The sequence below is a fragment of the Macrotis lagotis genome, chromosome X (genome assembly GCF_037893015.1).
Source record: "Macrotis lagotis isolate mMagLag1 chromosome X, bilby.v1.9.chrom.fasta, whole genome shotgun sequence".
In the NCBI taxonomy this organism is placed as follows: domain Eukaryota; kingdom Metazoa; phylum Chordata; class Mammalia; order Peramelemorphia; family Peramelidae; genus Macrotis; species Macrotis lagotis.
In genome coordinates, this window is record NC_133666.1 from 220,580,682 (window position 1) to 220,601,904 (window position 21,223).

The following is a 21,223-nucleotide window of genomic DNA, read 5'->3' on the forward strand; positions in this document are numbered from 1 at the left end:
CATGTATTTATGGAAATAGATACATATATTATTGTCCTTTCAAATAAAATGGTAAGTGACTTGAAGACAGGATCTATTTTATTTTTATCTTTCAGTAAAATGTTAATATTATAATGCCTCACATAGATAATATGCCATGTGATTCATAAACCTTCAATCATCATTTAAATATGCCTCATATTTCATTTTAATAACGTTTTTGCATTTTAAATCACTGTTTATAGATAGGACACTGCATGTGTGTTCCATGGAATATTCAGTCAAAAAAATAGTATTTCACCTCTACATTCCAATGGTGGCTGATGACAAATTAAATACATCTAGGAAATCAGCAGTTCACTTTTTTTTTTTTTGGTTAGTTAAAGTTGCTTAAATAATAGAACTGAATTTCATCATGTTTCATGTCAGGTCTTGGTAGTTTTTTAAAGTGAATTATTATGAACTCTTTGTTACCTAATTTGGGATGATAATCATAATAGGTAAATATAGGTAGAATAAGGTAGAAATTCAATAATATAACCATACAATAGAATACAGACAGAATTAAACTATGCTATAGAAAACTCCCATAGTAAAATAAAGATGTTATGTGGCATTGAGCTGTGATGGGGGGGGATTATAAATCCCTAAATTGATATGTATAAGCTTCCATTTTTTTAAAAAGGGAAGTTCTGTTTAGAAAATTCTTTAAGAAAAATGAATGTTATTTTAAAAATAATCAAAATAGAATATATTGACCATGTAATCTTCAGCAAAGTTTAAAAAAAACACTTTTTTTAGTTGGCAAAATAGAAATATTGTTAAGCTTGTAAAATCAAACTGATTTATCAAGGAAAGTTTGGGCAAAAATTGTTATGATATTTCTTTTAAGTACTATATTGGGGGCAGCTAGGTGGTACAGTGGATAGCGTACCAGCCCTGGAGTCAGGAGTACCTGAGTTCAAATCTGGCCTCAGACACCTAGCTTTATGACCTTGGGCAAGCCACTTAACCCCATTGCCTTGTCAAAAAAAAAACCCTAAAAAAATAAATACTATATTGCTAGACTATCATTTTCTCCTGTTTCATCCTTTAAAATTTTATATACTTTAAAAGACTGTTGAGGAATTTCTTCATCAAGGTAACTTTGTTATTATCTCCACTTTGCCATGGGACTGGAAAAATGAATTCTTAAAATATTTGAATAGTATGTTCTGTTTTGAAGAAGAGAGTTCTCTAAAAACTAATCCTAGTTGAAAGAGCTTAAAATAAAAAAAACTCATAATTTTTAAGATTTATTTTATTATTAACATTTGTTTATTTTTTCATGATAGTTTTGAATGGATTATAACTATCATATTTTATGCCATATGATGATAAATCTATTATAGCATTTTCTCAAAACACCTGTTATTTTTCCTTTACTTAGACTTTTCTTATTCTACAATAAATACATTTATATTTTCTTTGATATATATATATATGTATATATATATGTAAAATACTTACTTTTAGAATGTTAATAATTGGACAATATCTGTAATTGTATCCATATTCCCTCTTTAGGACAACGGCTCTCCTGAAGAACATTTAATCTATGTATGGGATCACTTCATAACTCATTCTGCTGCTGAGAACATATTTTTTGTTGCTCACAGCTATGGAGGACTTGCTTTTGTTGAGCTGGTAAGCACATACTCAAATTTTAGCTATGATTGCTTTACATTTTTTAATTTTAGTGTATCATCTGGTTCTTTAAAATGTTTTGTAAAGAAATATGAAAAATATTTTTGGTAACTAATACATTCTCACATTTTTAGAAAATATTTCCTTTGATAATAGACTTAGAAAACTCATTCTAATAACTTTCTTTTAAATAAATTAACTGCTTGTTTTCTACATTATAATGTTTCTGTGTGTTTTAGTGTATATTTTACGTGTATACTCTTTAAAAGTATATAACTTCTCCGATAGTGTGGCATAACAATCTGAAGAATGTCCTTAGAATCAACAAGATTTGGATTCCAATACTAATAACTCTTAATACATACTGTGTGACTCTGGGCAAGTCACTTAACACCTTAGTGTTTCAAACTACTCTTGAAGATTCTTAATTTGCCAGTCTGCTTCAGATATGATAAAATTACTGATCTTAAAAAAGATAGCCTATATGATGTTGTAAAATGCATAACTCTTTGAATGTTGATAAATGTTTAATGATCTTTATAGACTAATAAAAATTGAACTAATTGGTCATTTTTCTTCAAATTAATCAGAATCTAAAATTATTAAAGATATTAAAATAATTGAATTGTATCATCTTTGCTGAAATTGCATTGAGCCCTTAATAATTTTTGCATTAAAAATAATCTTATTCCTTTGGCATTACCTACTATGTTAAAGAATTACTGTTTTATGTCCAATGTTGCAATATTATGAGTACCAGTTTTATACTGAATGTGTAATAATCTTTTTATATGCATATATTTAGAGTAATGTAATTTCTAGAAAATATACTAATGCCATATAAGGTCTGTGTAAGGTTTTATGTAAAAAAGAAGTGATACAAAATAGAAGAGTTACTGATTAATTTATGAGTATTTATCTCTCCCTAAATATATATATATATATATATATATATATATATATATATATATATATATATTCACATACGCACATAAATAAATAAATGTAAAAGTTTAGAACCATTGTGGGATAAATTTAAATGAATTTTGTGAATGTTTAATTGTTTTGGAAATTAAATTTATTGCAGTTCACTTATGTCACCTTCCTTAGTGTAATTTTTTTTTACTCTTTAGCAGTGAAAGAACTGATACCTGAATATGAGATTGTTATTTGAACTTTTTATTCCAAATATTAAACTAAAAGCTCATTACATTTATTTTACAAGTTATTTTCCCAAATCATTTAAATTATAAGCATCTTTTGGTGTCCCAAATCTACCTGTCCATTCTAACAAATTTATTAACATATCCAACATTTTACTTTTTTTTAACCCTTAGGTATTTATGCAATGATTTTCTTATATTAGTGTATTTTCAAATGGTTCATGTTTTGTTTAGTAAAAATATTAAATTCCTTCTCTTTCCTTTTTATTAACTGGCTGTCAGCTGTTAAGTATAGTGCAAAGAATACAAAATTCCACTTAGTTGTAGCTAACATATCCTACCTTAGTTTGCAAAGTTAATAAAACATCCAAATCTCAAAAAAACTTGAATTCTCATTTTAAATAGTTTTATTTGAATTCAGGGTAACCTTAAACTTTTTTTTAATCCAAAATCCTATATACAGATTATTTCTAAATTCATTTTATTTGGGACAAAATTTAATAACAGACCTGACATAGTCAGAGTAACAGATGATGATTGTGTCATTCCTATTTTTCCTGTCTCTCTCGTCACACTGGTGGATATTTCTCTACTTTTGTTCTACTTTAATATAAAGCACACAGATGTTTCAGAACAAGACTTGACTTTTGACCTTGAGGCTATTAGGGTCAGGGTCCTCAGGGCCTGTGAAATTATCACAAGCTGAGCTAAAGTTTTTCTCCATCACAGGAAGTAACCAGTAAGTAAGAAGTTAAAAAGGAGCTTTGTCAAAGAGACAAGATGGTCTCAGTAAGGGTCAACTTCTGTAGTCTGCTGTCTCGGCAGGAGGTGCATGCATGGGAGGAAGAATATAATATAACCACTCGCACATCACATATCTGTCATGCAAAATGTAGGCTGAGAAGTATATTTAATGGAATATTCCTTGTTTACCTTTTTTAAAAATTTTAATGATGATCATCCCAAATTTCATCTAACTTTGACATGGAGATGAAGAAATGGATCTTAGTAGTAATTGAATAGAATGCTCTGTTATATAGAAGAATGTGCCCTCTGAATAACTAATAATTGCTGAAAGAGTTTTAAACTATAACTCTTCTGAGAAAAATTAAATAACATTTTTTAATTTCTTTGATATCAATAGGAAGAGAGTCACTGCATTTGGAACTTTGGAAAATATTTTTTATCCTGTGTGTGTTTGTGTAGTTTTTTGGCTGTTTTGTTTATTTGGTTGTGGTTATGGTTGTTATTGTTATTGTTGTTGTTGTTTTTGGTTAATAGAATTGTGTAGGAAATTCCTTTACATAGATTCAAATTTAGTAGAAATTTTATTTGTGGAATAAAATGAATCTTGAACATTGCAATATAAATGTTCCTAGAGCTTGTTTTAGCTTTTTAACTTAGTAGCTCACAACAAAATTAGACCATAAATTGCTAAAATGACTATTAAGTCTTGCCTTTTCACAAGAAAATAGTGCTATGAAAGATTTTTAAGTATATAGATTTTGTTCATGTCTAAAGCTCTTATATCTAGATTTACACACATTCCTTATGAAATACAATGTACTTTTACAGTTTAATGCCTGATACATGGAAGTTCTCCTATTTGTGCTGTATAAGTGCACATTTCCCTTACATTTCTGGGCCATGAATTGTAACAATTTATTGAAAATGATTTAAAATATATAAGAAGCAAAGTTTCATTGTAAATGTATTTAGTTATTTTGTTTACAATTTGAATTACAGGTACTAATAGACCATCTTTCCATTTCCTAACTAAAATTGCATTTAATCTTAGTATAAAAATAAATGGTCAGATAATAGATGCCTAAAGGTGAATTGTTTTTTTAAATAGAGAGCACTAAGTCATAACCATAGATCTTACTACTTTTTCCTAATTGCTGCTTTTGAAAACTGAAATTATTCATGAACTTATCTCATGATGGGAAATTTCCCTTAAATAGAGTATATTGTAGCTCAAGATTTATTTTCTAAAGCAACATTCCATTTGTGATAGTAAATTATGGTGCTTGTTCAGCTCCAAGCTCATAAAATCTTCATGCAGTTTGCTATAATAAAAATTTGAGGTAGAAAGTATGCCACTCAATGTTTTTATTCTCACCAGGTAACTACTCACATTTCACATTCCCAAATTCAAATTCCTAAAACTTTTAGTATTTTTAGTGCAAATGACTGTTGATGAGATAGCACAGGGAGAGCATCCAAACTCTCTTCAATCTAATTAGGTCATGAAAGGTAAGAAAATGACTATTAAACAAAAAATTTATGATAAATTTTAAGTCGTAAAGTTCTAACAAAGATGGTTTAAGGTCCTTTCCAATTCGCAACCTAAGTTCTTTTATTCTTTTCCTAATTCTCACATAACGTCTAAATATAACATTTTAATTAAAAAAAATCTTGAATCAGTTGAAAAGTTATGATTTTCTGATTTAAGAAGTCAGTTTTGTACACAGGGGAAATATTAACCATAATTAGTGCAATGTTTTTGCCTAAATGTTCTAGAATTGAAAATATTTTTGTTTCGGAAAAATAAATTGTCATAGGAATAAATTATACCTCATGAGCACAATTTCTAAATTAATCGAGGGATATCTATCACCTTTTGAAGCAGCTTTTCCTATGTATTAGAGTTTGAAAATTGATGTTCATTTGGCAGAAATTAATTTTCAGTAAGTACTTTATCTCTGTCTTAGACAGAGCTGATGGGGCAGCCTCCTATTGCTTCCTTATTTGCTGTTTCTGGGTGCCCTACCCTATTTTTAGCAGTAAACTAGTCAGTTTGACAAAATCAAATAATCTTTCAATTTGTCGAAACAATTTAATAGGAAAATTAAGGTCCATATTTGATTTCAGAAATTCTCTCTGTTGTCAGTGAATTACTTAATAACCAGGTTTTTTTTCTTAGCCCAAATGAGGACCTCCAGATATTATGAAATATACCTGATCCTGCTTTAAATCTTATGCTCAAGGGGATGGAACAAATAACCTAAAATGACATTTTTCTTATCATTTACATCAACTCCCCCCCTTGTGTTTTCACAAATAAGTGGCCCCAATCTGCTTTAAAAATGTGTGAAAACTACCCCTTTTTAAAGTGTATCTCTATCCACTTTTGATTTTAGTTTCTTCATGCTTGTCAGCACTTGATTGGCACCTCACTTGCATGTGAATCAAGGACTAGAGGGAACTCTTTAGTGCCATTGTTCTGTACTGTGATCCTTGGCCTCCAGGCAGCCTAAGCTGCCCTTTAGTATCAAGATGGAGGACTGTTTTCTGGCCATAGTTGTGTGAAGATGCATTGCCTTAGTCAACTGTGAGCCAGTTTTTCAAAATTGCTTATAATGTGATTTGCATTTCTACCAAAACAAAAGCTGAAGTTAACTAAAATGGGGATAAAATGGGAGGGTATTTTTACCTGTAGAGACAGAAGAGAGATCTAGCCTTTAAACAATATTTAATTGTGGCTACAAAGAACCCAGTGAAATTAATATTTGGTGAGTATCTGCTTAACATTATCATTGTAAATAATTAGTTTGAGGAATGTAGATATGTGTGTGTGTGTGTGTGTGTATATGAATAGTGTGTGGTTGTATGCCACTTTGACAATTAAATAGGATATCAGATAACAAATATATGTATAGTGTTAGAGAAAAGAGATAAAATTGAAGAGAATGGAAGTCAAAGAAGCATTATAAAATTTGAGCCAATTATTAGAATTAATTATTAGAGAAAACACTTTAAAAAAACTAGATAATTGGAGTTTTGTTTATTTTTTAAAACCTGAATTACCTTGCTTCTTTTAACCTTATGAAAATGAACAATTCTTTGTATAAATAGTGATCTTGTTCATTAATTGATTTTTGTCTATATGAATGTCTTCTTTCTCAATTAGATTTGTCACCTTTAGGGACCTTAGAGAACACATTGTCACTCAGTTTATACCAATGAAAAGACTGAGATTCAATAAAATTAAATGACAGCTAGTTGGTCTGTACTAGAGATTCTTAATTTAGGGGCCTATACACTTTTTTTAAACAACATTTTGATAACTTTGTTTTATTATAATTGGTTTCCTTTGTAATCCTATGTTTCTGATTTTCTTTATCTTAAAACATTATTCTGTAGAGTGGTCCATAGGCTTCACTAGACTGCCAAGAAGGTGTATGATATAAAAAAGGTGAACTCCTGGTCTTGTTAGTGGCATAGCCATGACTCCCACCCAGTTCTTCTGGTTCCAATTCCATTGTTCTTCCACTATAGTACAGTATCTTTATTTCTTTATGGTGTTTAGCACATTTGGAGGGATAAAACTTGTTCTTTAACCCTCACTCGATATTGACAGATCTCACAACTGGATTCCCTTGTGCATTTCCAACTCAAGAATTACAAAACAGAATCCAATATCTTTCTTCCAAAACCCTCTCCTCTTTTATTCCTTGGGAATAAATTCCTTATTCCCAGTGAAGACCTCCATACCTTTTTACTCACTCTGTTTAGTAACTTTGGGGGGTGCACCCAAAATCTTCTCCCTTTCTCATCTGAAATAATCATCACTTCTTGTAAAGTCCACCTCAAGATATTTTACAACTTGGTCTCTCCTTTCCTCTCTAGTTTTGTTATACTTTACTCCCCTTCTCCCATTCTGGAACCAGCTATACTGGGGCATACTCTCTCTCTCTCTCTCTCTCTCTCTCTCTCTCTCTCTCTCACTCTCTGGCTTTTCTTTTTTCTGTACCTTGGCATTGAATGCCCCCTGGCAGATACTCACAACTTCCTACTTTTACTACTTGGAATCTCTCATTTTAATCAACCAGTTAACATTTATTAAGCACCTACACTGTGCTGAACTCTGGAGACAACATAAAAGAGATAAAAGACAGTCCCTGTCCTCAAGGAACTTACAATCCTGTGGGGAACACAACATACAAGCAAATATAGAGCAAGCTATATGGAGAATTAATAGGAAATTATTAAAAGAGGAAAATCCCTGGAATTAAGGGAGTTGAGAAAGGCTTCCAGTAGAAGGTACAATTTTAGTTGGGACTTCAAGGAAGCCAGGAAGGTTATTAGTTAAGAGAGTATTCCTGCCATAGGGGACAACCAGAAATAAAGTACCATCTCTCCTCCATGAAACCTTTTCTGATATCCCTTCCCTCTCTTCAGCTGCTACTGCCCCCAGGCTCCAAACTACTTTATATTCATTTTGTATATTTTGAATCTGCATTTTGAATTTGCATTTACATCTACTTGTAATCTTCTTGAGAAAAGGGGCTATTTTCACTTTTTTTTTGTGTGTACCCCACCATCTTGCATAGTGCCTGGCCTATAATGAGTCCTTAGAAAATGCTGATTGGGGGTGGCTAGGTGGCACGGAGTCAGGAGTACCTGGGTTCAAATCCGGTCTCAGACACTTAATAATTACCTAGCTGTATGGCCTTAGGCAAGCCACTTAACCCCGTTTGCCTTCCAAAAACCTAAAAAAAAATGCTGATTAATTGAACATTCCTCTTAGGTCATCTCCCTGTTTCAGAATCTCTTCTCTCTAATCCATTCTCTTAAAAAATGTCAAAATGATGGTCCTAAAGTACAAGTCTGACCCTTTCACTCCTCAGCTCAAAAAAACCAACAGTAGCTCTCCCTTGCCTCTTTCTTCCCAGTCTCTTTCTAGACCCCTTTACAGGTTTATTCCACCTTACCAGTCAGCCCTTTTTTTGTTCTTTGTAAGTAATACTCTACCTTTTTGCTTTGACATAGATCACTTCTCTTCCTTTACTACCTACATTCACTTCTCACCTCCATTTCATAGAGTACTGGTTTTCTTTCAGATCTCAGCTTAAGTGCTACTTCTTAACAATTCAGAACTATGCCCAAAGGGCTATAAAACTGCATACACTTTCACCCAGCAATGCCACTACTAAGTCTGTATCCCAAAGAGATCAAAGAAAAGGGAAAAGGAGCTATTTGTTCAAAAACATTTATAATCATCTCTTTTTGTAGGGGCCAGTCTACCTTGCATTCTCACCTTTGCAAGCAGTTGTAAACCCCACTAGACTTAGTAAAACAATGTCCCCGGGGACAAGGAAAGTGTGCTCAGTGAACATATGAAATGAATTAAGAGTAAGTCTCTGAAGACATAGGACCTTTTGTACAGTGTTTGTATATAATGGGTACTAGGTAAATGTTGACATTGATTTAATGATAATGCCAGTTTGAAGTAATTCTAGGAAGATCAGAATAACAAAGAAGAGACAACTACCTAACAAATGGATATGTTTATATTATTAAGGCTATACTACAGTTGAAGTCCTAAAAAAAAGTATAAATTTAATTTTAGAAATCAGATTTTGAATATATAGAAACACTTTGTTACCTCAAAGAATTCTTGCTAAATTCCTTTTGAAATCTAAATTATGCTGCAATTATCTTTTGTTTCTCTCCTTTCCTAAATCTCCCACCAAGTCTTACTGAGTCTTCTTATGTCTGTCCTTTCTTCTATTAATTCAGTCCTAGATGATATATTTAGATTATAGTAACAGCTTCCTTACTAATTTCCTTGTCTCCAGCCTCTTCTTTTTAATGGTTCATGCTTCAGTCAGTTCTGGCCAGATCCATTTCCTTATTGCCCTCCTTCTGCTTATCTTGCTCACTGATGATGCAGATCTTTCTACCTGAAATATCCTCACTGTCCCCTTTCCATCCAACAAAATCCTTCCTATTCAAAGCCCTAAGCCAACTTTCACCTCTCTCAACAATTCAATTCATTGGCCTTTTATTAGGTGCCAACTTTTTGCAAAGCTGTTTGGAGTTGGCAAGAGTCTATTGTATGATAGCAAACAGACAGGCTCTCCCTTGCCAGGTTATAGAGGGAGATTAGTCCCTACCTCTTCTGAAGTCTGTACCTCAGTAAAACATCTTGCTCCCTTTCAACATAGGAATAAAAATGCTACAAATTCACATGTGCTGTTTTATTTTTATTTCAGCATTTTATTAAAAATTCATGCTTCACAGATGACCAGTCCTTAATTAGGGTGAGATGTGGCTGCCTTTGACCCAAAAATGCATGCTTTTCCATTTCTTCCCAGAGGGTACATCTCTTTTAGTCCTTTATAGTCCCGTACTGACAGAAAGCATGAAATATCTATGGGAAAAGATTGTATGTAGAGTGGTTCAGTCTTTGTTCCTTTATCCTTTAGGGAGTCTGCTTCAGAGGTGCTATCTGTGGCTCCCCAATTCTCAGTCTTCATTTTGGCCCTTCCAGCATTTTAATTGATAGGGAAACTTGGTGCTGCTTCTTGTCTCTGGTTCTACATCTTTCTGTTGAAGGCCTTGGATATCTTAATTAGTTGGGGACATAGGAGTGTTTTTTTTTCCTGAGGCATTGATTTTTAGAGGCCAGAGATCAGTCTCTTCTGCCTGTTCTTCCGAAACATAACTGCAGTAATTTCCAAAGTGAATCCTCGTGTGATAAGTCTGTGGCCTTTGTCTCTAGCATAAAAGTCCAACTTGAACCATAACTCAATTTATATGTGAACATCATCCCAATTTGCAAACGAGAGAAAGAGAATGGAATCTGCAAACAGTAGCCTGGTAAACATGACCTTTTTTCTGGCAAAATTCTTTAACGTGATATTAATGAGATAGTTAGTAAACAACTACAAAAGGTAGCACTAATCACAAAGAACCAAGATGACTTCATCAGCATTAGCTTGTTTCAGAAATATTAATCCTTTTTTTTTAGATTATCTCATGCTATGCTTTTGGAAAAGGTGAAGCAATATTGTTTAGGGAATAGAAAAGTTTGATGGATTTAGAACTGGTTGAATAATCATCTTCAAAGAGTAGTCCTTAGTGGTTCAATGCCAAGTTGAAAAGAGTTCTATAGTAGAGTGCCATAGGGATCTGTATTTGATCCCATGATGTTTTTATCAGTGTCTTGGATAAAGGCATTGACAGCATCCTTGTCAAATTTGAAGATAACAGAAAGCTGGAAGCATTAGTAGCATATTCAGTGATAGTGTCAGGATTCAAAGAAATCTTACCAGGCTAGAATATTGAACTGAATCTTAACAGGATGATATTTAACAAAGATATAGTTAAAGTCACACTTGGATTCAGGAAATCAATTTTACATCTATAAGGTGGTAAGACATTATAGGTGAATTTTGGTGGACTACAAACTCTCCCTTCCCCCCAAAACTAATGTGATCCTGGTCTGTATTAAAATAGTCATAATTTTGGGAGGAAAAGGTGATAATAGCTCCTGTATTTTGTGCCATAGTGAGATTACACCTAAAATATTGCTTTTGGATCTGAATGTCACATTTTAGGAAGAACAATCACATTGGTAACCTAGAGGAAGACAACCAAAAGAATTAAGAGGGTTTTTAAGTCCTAATTCTGTGAGGATGTTTTTAGGGAACTAGAGATGTTGGATCTAGAAAAGTGAAGGCTCATTGTGTCTGTGATTTCTGACTTCAAATCCTTCTTGCAATTGTTAGATGGGAGTTTAAACTTAAACTTATTCTTTTGATTCTCTCTCTCTCTCTCTCTCTCTCTCTCTCTCTCTCTCTCTCTCTCTGTCTGTTTTTTCTTTTTCTTACCTTCTAATAATTTCATATTTCAGAGAAATTAATTCCTACAATTAAGAAGGGATTGGTTGGGGAAATGGAAATGACAAGAATTCCAGAAAGAAGTAACCATGTCATTCTGAAGTTTATATCCAAAATGAAAGATGAGATGAATGATGAGCATACTCTCTCAAGTTCCCTTTGTCTTAAGAGCATGAATTTTAAGGCATTCAAAGAAAAGATAGGTAAGGGCCCATGATGTGGTTAAAAGGTAATTTAATTGAATACAAGTTTGTGTTTCTTCATAGCAAAATGATGACACAAACACAAATTATTTAAATGAAAAATAAAAGGGAAGATAACCAAAGTTTCTTTTGGAGGAGCTCCCTGCTCTATTAGGAGCTCTTTAACAAGCTTAGATTTAAAGGGTCACATCCAGAACTTGAAATTTAAGACAAATAACTGAGGAAAAATACAAAAGGATGATATGACCCTTGAAGAAAAGTGTTATTTAAGTAGGCTACAACTGATTCCAGGAGTGTGATGAAGGTATACAATAAGGTGTACAGTGCTTTGTTTTGCTTTGTTTTATCTATATTGAAGGCAAGAGGAATACCAAAGAAATGATTGGACAGCTTCTTGGCCATGAATGTGAAGACAGTAGTAGGTTCCCAATATGATCAGAGTAGTTTGGATTATAACTTCCATTTGTTTATATTATTGCAATAGTCTCTTAATTTTTTTTCATCTCTATCTCTTGAAAATTTTACCTTTTTTAAAGGCTCAGTTTAGGTACTACCTCCTACAGGAATTCTTTACTTATCCTTTTCATTATAAATCTTATCTCAAATTATCTTGTATTTTCTTGCCTGATTCTATATTATATTCCCCAGTAGAATGTAAACTCAATGAGGACAAGGATTTTTTTCCTTTTTGTCCCTTTTGCCTTCGATTTAAGCATTGAATCTTGCTCTCAGTAGACACTTAATAAATGATTGTTGAATTTGGATTATCAAGATTCTGTAAGTATCATTGTTTACAATTCCCTCACTATTGAAGTGAATTGAGCTAACTGAATTTCTGTTTTCTTTCTTTAGGACAATGATGTTCAAATAAAGAAGGTTGGGACATAAATGATTAAGAGGGAATTGAAAACCAAGATAAGTTGGATGATAATAAGAGAACATCTAACTGAATTGTTCAACAGTTCAAATTATCTAGCCCTAAGAAATTTCTCTTAGGGTGTTAAATCAGTTTGCCATAAATAATAAATCAAGGTCATTGGCTTATAGTTAGAGTGATCTACCTTATTTCCCCTTTTTCAGAAATGTGAGGACATTTATACTAAAGATTTCAGTTCAATCAGCAAAGGCTGAGCTCCTGTCATGAACAATGTGCTAGGTATAAGGCTATAAAGGAAAAAAAAATACTTGTTTACTGAAAGAGTTTATGCTCTATTTGGGGTTGCAACATATAAATTCACAAAGTAAATGCAATATAATTTGAGGCGGAAGAGGTCATTAAGAAAATGAGAAAGAACATAAAATGGAACTTTCAAGAAGGGAATAGAAGTGAGTTCTTCTTGACACAGGTTCTTGGCAAAATTCTCAAATGGATTATTAAAGGGATGGTTTGTGAGCACATAGAAATGGGAACATCAGTCATTACAAGACTGGTTTCATTAGAAACAGATTATTCCAATGTTTTCTTTTTTTTGACCAGGTAAAGAAAATATGATAGACATCATGCTTTGATTTTACAGTATTTTGCAAATAGATCATGCTTAATTAATGAAGTGAATTGTTTTTTTTCTAAGAAATATCACAACTTATCAACCTATCCTTGTGGATTAACTTTAGAATTGTAAACTATACAACAAAATTGTCAGGCAAATTTATGACTTGTTGGAACTGTACTATGGAGAGAATAAAGAAACAGGATTTGAATCTTGGCTCCACTTGGATAAACTTTGACAAGTCATTTAATTTCTGTAAAATGAGGGGATTAGACTAAATATCATCTTCTAAATAGAGATTAATAGATTAATCCTGGAGAGGTATCTAGTAGAATGCTCCAAGGCTCTATCCTTGCTTTTGTCCTGTTCAATATTATTTATCAGCAAACTGAATTTGCAGGTGACCCAAAAATAGAGAGCAAAGGCAGATATTTGGGGATTATGGGTTGAGGGCTTGACAATTCAAGACAATGAGGCATATTTAAGGCAGAATTTAATTAGCTACACCTTCACTTTGGTAAGAAATAATTGTGTGGGATAAATAAACTATGCAAGTTTGGGTTACAGGAGATGTGACCTGAAAATGATCCCTCTGACTTAAGTTTAGTGTTCAGGAAACCTTTCTAATAATTAGAACTATTTAGAAGTCTAATAGACTATATCAGAAATTAGTGGGGTTTTTGTTTTTGTTTTGTTTTGTTTTGTTTTTGACTGAAGGTTTTTAAGGTAATAGTGGATTTCTTTTTGTTGAGAATGCTACAGAGACAGGCGATACAGTTTGGATAGAGGCTGGACCTAGAGTCAGACAATTACTAGCTGTGTGTCCCTGGGCAACTCATTTAGCTTCTGCTTACCTCAGTCTCCTCAATTGTAAAATGAGGATCATAATTTATCCCAGGGTTGTTGTGAGAATCAAACAAGATAATATTTGTAAGTATTATAAACATAATATTATTATGATAGTATAAATTTTAGCTCATACCAGGAACATGTAGGTATTTCCTTTTCTTTATAGGGAAGATTCATTCTTTGTGTAGAGGTTAAACTAGATCAGGGATTCTCAAAAGTACCGTCTGGAGTTCCTCAAGATCCTTTCAAGTGATTCATGAAGTCAAAACTATTTTCACAATAACAAAGCCATTCTCATTTCTAATATCAATATTTTATATAGGCAGCTATATCTAACAAAAAGTTTGAAAACCAGGAGATTAGATGAGATTTTTCCTTCTTTTTCAAGTGAAATCCTACAATGCTTTGAAATTGAGTGATGAATTCAAGGAATAGAAAACATTTTGCCTTGAATGTGAATGATGGAAAGGAGAGTAGAGTAGTGCAAGATAAATTTGAACAAATAGACTGGAGTAAGGCAGTAGAAAATCATAACTGTAAAGCAAAAGAGTTTTGTCTTTTATTGGTTGATGGTAGGATACTATAAGAAAAGAGGTGAGATCTTAACTGAGCCTTTTCTCTTTGAAACATCTATACTCTAGCACAAATCCTTATCCAAGGCATAGGTTTTCTATAACAGAATTTAGCAACTAATTAAAAATACTTTTATATTTCTTTAATTTTAATTTTTATGCATAGAAGACCACTCCGTCCTCAACTAGATTTTCTCATATATGCCCTATTGTGTCTAAATAATACATACTTTTCAACTTTTTGATTAAATTAATCCAGATGTTCCTATATTTTTGTTAGGATCAAAGAACAGTGAGCCAGAGCAGACTTGAAAAGACTGTAACTAAAAGTTAGGCAACAAGGTGCTGCTTAAACTAGTAAAAAAAAAAAAACACCTTTCTATTTGAGGTCAAAGGGCATGGGCTATGCCATTTACCACCTGTATGCAAGTTTGGTAAATCAATCAATCACTCAATTAACAAGTGTTTATTGGGGCAGCTAGGTGGCGTAGTGGATAAAGCACCAGCCTTGGAGTCAGGAGTACCTGGGTTCAAATCCGGTCTCAGACACTTAATAATTGCCTAGCTGTGTGGCCTTGGGCAAGCCACTTACCCATTTGCCTTGCAAAAAAAACCCCAAACAAACAAGTGTTTATTAAGTACCTGCTGCATGTCAGGCTCTAGGCTGATCACTAGGGATATAAGAACCAAAAATGAAACAATTCTTACTGTCCAGGAGCATACTTCTATTCCAGTGGAAGAGGTGACAGACCAGTGCATGAGAATATGCAACATAAATATCAAATGGGTAGATGCAAATCATTGCAAAGTAGTTAAATACAAAGAAGTTTCAGACCTCATTCATCCCTGCAGAAGATGATGCCTCTAAGCTGTATTTTAAAGGAAGAAAGGGTATCTTTGAGTAAGGGAAGAAAGGGCACTCTCCCAGACAGGAGAGACAGACATCAGGAGCAAGAAGACTGTCTTGTTTGTTAATGTCTACCAAAATTGGAAAGCTAGACTGGGAATAGGTTGTAGGGTTCTTAAAAAACTAACCAGAGGAGTTTGTGTTTTATCTTAGTGATAGTGGGAAGTCAAAAAAGCTGGTTGAGTTCCATTTTGCTGCTCAGATCTTTGATCTAGGAGGCAGCATGTAGGATGAACTGGAGTAAGGAGCAAGACTCCATTTCCTCAGTTATTACGTGAGATTATTAGATTAGAAGATATTTCATGCCGCTTTTAACTTAAAAACTGTGATCCTCTGACTTCGTGTGTGGAGTTATGGTATGGTATTGCTCTTTGAAAGTACAATATAGGGATATTGTTGAAGAATTTGAATATGAGATGAGATCAGTCTATTGGAGGAAAGAACATATGAGACATTAGTATCTGTAACTAGCCAATAACACAAGCCAAATTTATCCTAGAAAGGCCAGAGAGTACCACTGGTGGAGATATGGGTAGGCAAGTAGTCTGTGAGCAGATATCGAGGAACTTGTCTTGGGGAGTCTGGAGTTCAGAAGTAGGACATCCAATTCTAGAGGTACCCAGAGGAAGACAAAACATGGACTCTGATAATATAACGAAGTAGCAACATGGTTCCTAGAAAAATTGAATAGAGAAAAGAAGCATGGTTATAATAAGCAATTGTAAAATGTCTACTAAGTATCAGGCACTGCTCTGGGGATAACATAAAAATGATAGGATCCTTGCCCTCAAGGAGTTTACATTGTATCGGCAGAGATTAGGCATAAATAGGATAAAAAAAAAAAAAACATTTTACTAAAGAGAAGGAATACCAAGGTCAGAGTGGGACTAGAAACAAAATGGAGTCTGATGCTAAACTGTTACCAAGAAATGTATCTTTTCCATGCCCAAGGCTAAGATTGATTTCAGAGATTGGCCTGAAGCTAAATTTAGAGTTGCAGGTTAAGCAGCTACCTCTGCAAAAATTGGAATTGGGGTGAGTGGGGTGGGATGGGATGCATGCCCAGGGAGGCTTTCTGAACTCTATCTACCATAACTTTCATCTGGCTAGCAAGAAGGGTCTAATAGATACCAAATTTTAGTGCAGTTTTTATTACGAGAAGTCATGACCAGGAATTTAGCTACTTAAATAAGGTATGTTAAAAGAGAACTAAGGACTTCAGGTCTAAATTTTATGTATGGAAGATCAAGATAGACTTAAGAAAAAAAAATAAGTCAATAGGCATCATTTGACACTTTGGAATTTGTCATTGCTGGGTCATAGGCAGTTTAATAAGTCTTTAGGCATAATTTCAGATTACTTTCCAAAATGATTAGATCAGTTCACAATTCCATCAACAGTGAATTAGCATCCTAATTTTTCTACATCCCCTTTAACAAACATTTGTTGCTTTTCCTTTCAATCATTTTAGCTAATCTTATAGGCATAAAATGATATTTCAGGGTTGTCTTAATTTGCATTTCTCTAATAAATAATGATTTAGAGCATTTTGTTTCGATTTCTCTATCTAATTCCTTATGATAACAGTTTTTTCATCATTACTGGAAAAGATTTCAAATGTTATTCAAGTAAACACATTTATATTATATTCCAGTAATACCACTACTAGGTCTGTTCCCTAAGATGATTAGGGAAAAAGGCAAAGAACCTATATGTACTAAAGAACCTATATGTACTAAAATATTTATAACATCTCTCTTTGTGGTGGAAAAGAGTGACAGGGATGGCCCTCAGTTGGGAAATGCTGAACAAGTTGTGATATGTGATTGTAATGGAATACTTCTATACTATAAAAAAAAATGACTGGTTTGATGATCTTTGAACACTATGGATAGACTTGTACAAAGTAATGAAGAGTGAAATTAGTAGAACCAAAGGAATATAATAACAAATGTATATAATAAAAACAATATTATTTTAATAACAACTTTGAGTGACTGAGTCATTTTGACTATCCTAAATATCCAAATTAAATACAAAGGACATATATGAAACTATCTATTAGAGATTCAAGGTAAAAATAAAATCCATAGAAGACTGCATAGAGGAGCTGGAGCTTAATTTGGGCATTGGCAGATTCACTAATTCAGCAACTTTTTTTAAGTACTTATGTCGAGAAAACCTGTCTTAGCCTAGGGCAAGTCAAACTTCTCTGTGCCTCAGTTTCCTCATCCATAAAAGTCCCTTATGCCTCTAAATGTTCATGCTAATAATCCTATAAGCCTCCTAACCACATAAAAGAATCCTTTTGCTTAGTTGTAGGCATATTTATGTACTGTTGATATAGCCATGGGTTGGCTAAACTGTGCATGTTCATTGACCCAGAAATACCAGCATTTGGTAAGGACCCATGCATACAAAAATATTTATAGCAACTCTTTTTGTTGTGACAAAGAACTGGAAAATGCATGCCCATCAATTAGGAAATGATTGAACATATTATGGGACATGAATGTAATGGAATACTATTTTGAGAATAAAAAAGAGTTAAGGGGATGATTTCACAGAAACTTGTATAACTGATACAGAATGAAGTAAGTGAGCAGAACAAGGAGAACAATGTATGCTATAACAACATTGTAAAATTGGAAACATTAAAAGATTTAAAAAATCTGATCAATACAAAGATCCACTATAATTTCAGAAGGTCAGTTTTAATTTCCAACAATGGAACTTATCTCCTGAGAGGTGGTGATAGATTAAAGGTAGAGAATGAGACACAAGTTTTCAGACATAGCCAATTTAGACATTTATTTTGCTTGATTATGTACACTTATCAAAAAGATTTTTTTTCCTCTTTAGGGGATGGTGGGAAGGAAAGAAAATAAATGCTTATTAATTGAAAATCATAAAATTTATAATTAAAAATAATAAGATAATATACCTGCTACAAGGAGTTTGAGGTTGGTAGGATATGTAATTATATTCAGTTGAATTTAGAAGAGAAGAGAAGAGAAAAGAAAGAGAGAAGATAATTAACAAAGGAAGACAGGTTTGCTTAGAGAAGTTTTGAGTTAGGGAATATAGGAAATACTTCAAAAGGATAATGATTAGATTGTTGAGCCTTGAGAACTAGGCAAAGAAACTAGAATAGGAAGTGATCTTCATTCAGCCTTTAAGACAACATGTCAGTATTAAATTTGAAATTCTTTTCATAGGGTAGGTTAATGATTTGAACTTGTGTTGAATTTCAGTGATCCAGTAATTGGCAAAGCCTCCTAAATTCTGTGCATTAGGCCTTGCCAGTTTTAGTGTCTAAGGTTGAAATGTCATACCTTTCAAGAGAAAGAATACTGAGAGGTGATTTAAGCACAGTGTTCAAAAAGGTAAAGGATTTTGGGGGGATAGTGATTACTTCTAGCTATACTGAGAACAGATAGAAGGAAGCAGGTTTAAATTGCTTCATCAGAAAGAGAGAGAGAAGTTAAACATGACCATGAGTTTTCTGACAATTGAGTTGTTAAACATTGTAGTGATCAGTTTCCAGCTGAACAGATAGCTTCAAAGACACTAATAGACAAATATAAAAAAGGACTTCTTTTAGTCAAAGGGTAGCATTAGAATTACATATTGTCTAGGATTAAATCTTTCTGATTTTATGCAAAAAAGGTTTCAGATTTCTTCTTCATGTATAGTGGTAATCAGGGAAGACCTTTTAAGCCTAAACAGACAGTAAGTTCAGAAATAAGACTTGATGCATCAGCAGCTGAGAGATGAGGCTATCTCATAGCCCGGACAAAAGGGAGTTTTTATCCAGGTACACAGGAAGGATAATTCATTACTTTTCAGAGCCTCACAGTATGACTTGATTGTTTTTTGCTTGAAATGTTGTGGATCACTGAAAGATCTAGCAAAATCATATTCAAACCAAAGTATAAAAACTAAGTCTATATAAATCATGTTTCTCATGTTAATATGAATGATTGAAGGATGTTTTATAATTTGAACATTTCTTTCCCTCTCAACTTATGGTGGTTAAGGATTCCAAATCACTTTTTAAAAACAATGAAATACCATCTCACCTTATCTCAGGAATTAATAGTTTTAAATACTCTGATATTTTCAGATTTCTTCTTTTCTTTCAATACCTTAATTGAATTTTATTCTCATTTTTAAAAACATTAGATTATCCAGATCCAGTAAAACTTTGTAATTCAACAACTTATAAACTATCATGACTCCACAAATTTAAGAATTTTGATCATAATTAATATGACTTCTGAAGATTTCATTAGCCCCCAGGAGCTTTTTCTTAAGCATTAATTTGCAATTCCTGATGTGGAATTACACCAATCATTCATTTGACCTCGAAAAGACCTCAAATCTTATTTACAAAGTACTATGCAAAACTTTCTTTTCTTAGAGTATTTCTCCAACTTTACTTTTAGCATCCCAGCTCCTTACCTTTCCAAGTCTCCAGTTCTCTTAAGAAGTACCATAAAATTCTTAAAATAATTTTTAGTTTGAGTATACTTTTGTAATTGTCAAAAATAAATACACCTCACAAAACAGTAATGGGCAATAAAATAAGAGAATGACAACGTAATTAGGTCTTTGGAATCAAGTAAATCTGGGTTCAAACCTGCTTCTGTTAATTACTTCTCTAAGTGACCTTGGGCCAAGCATTTAACTTCCTGGAGGTTCAGATTATTCACCTACAAAATGAGACTGTTGAATTTGATGGCATTTGAGCTCTCTTCCAGGCCTAAATATGTGATCTTATGAATGCCAAAAACTTAAAAAAATCACTACTGTGGCAATTTATGTGTTGCATTTTTAGTAATTTATCCCAAATTAACTCAGGATAAAATCTTAATTCCAACTTGGACAATAAATTAAAACTGTGTACTACTGATTCAATAGACTCCCTTGTTAGTTTTTTGGGAGGGGGAGTTGCTTCGTTTTAAGGCACATCTAATGTCAGAATTCTAGTTACATTAGCAATTTTGATGAATATATGTTACTCTGAAGTCCTATATTCATTATCAGCAAGAACAGCAACATGGTCTAGTCTCATACCATGCATATTTGAAGGATCTTTCAGGTTTCTCTTTTTATTAATGCTTCATCACCCTGTTGTCTTTATATTCTCATTCTCTTCCATGCCGTTTTAGGAATGCTTTATAATAAGACAAGAAAGCTAAATAGAAGCATTTAATCATATGTAGATTTAGAGCTAGAAGGGGCCTCCGAGTTAATCTGGTCCAGCCTTCTCATTTTACATTTGAGGAAACTGAGTCCAGAGAGGAGGTATACTCAAGATCACATAGCTGGTGAGCAGCACAGGTGGAATTTGAATGCAAGTTCCCTGATACGAGATCTAATATTCTTCTTCTACATACTGTACCTATACAGAAAGATACAGAATATACTCATCTATTCATCTAGAATATTTGGTCTCCTACATGATATGGCATTGAATGCTTTCATGCAGCTCTTCCTAGTACTGCTGCTGCTTTTTCTTTACAATCATCTTCAACATCAGTTATATTTATAAAGCCTTTTGAGATTTGCAGAGTGCTTTAAAAATATTTTATTTTGTCTTCACTACAGCAATTTGGAAGTTAGATGCTATTATTATCCTTACTTTACAGATGAGGGTGCTCAGGCGGGCAGAAATTAAGTGACCTACCTGGGTTTAAATGGTTAGTAAGTATCTGTCACTGAATTTGAATTCAAGTCTT

At 33.1% G+C, this 21,223-nt stretch overlaps 1 protein-coding gene across 20 annotated transcripts in view; it reads left to right on the top strand.

Annotated features, from left to right (window-relative positions):
- ARB2A (ARB2 cotranscriptional regulator A) overlaps positions 1-21,223 on the top strand; it is a 490,274-nt gene that overhangs the window by 283,690 nt on the left and 185,361 nt on the right. For all 20 annotated transcript variants that reach the window (XM_074201383.1, XM_074201397.1, XM_074201387.1 and 17 more), the window contains one exon: positions 1,546-1,665. In XM_074201383.1, the coding sequence (XP_074057484.1) occupies positions 1,546-1,665 (120 nt within the window). The remainder of the gene's footprint in view (positions 1-1,545; positions 1,666-21,223) is intronic.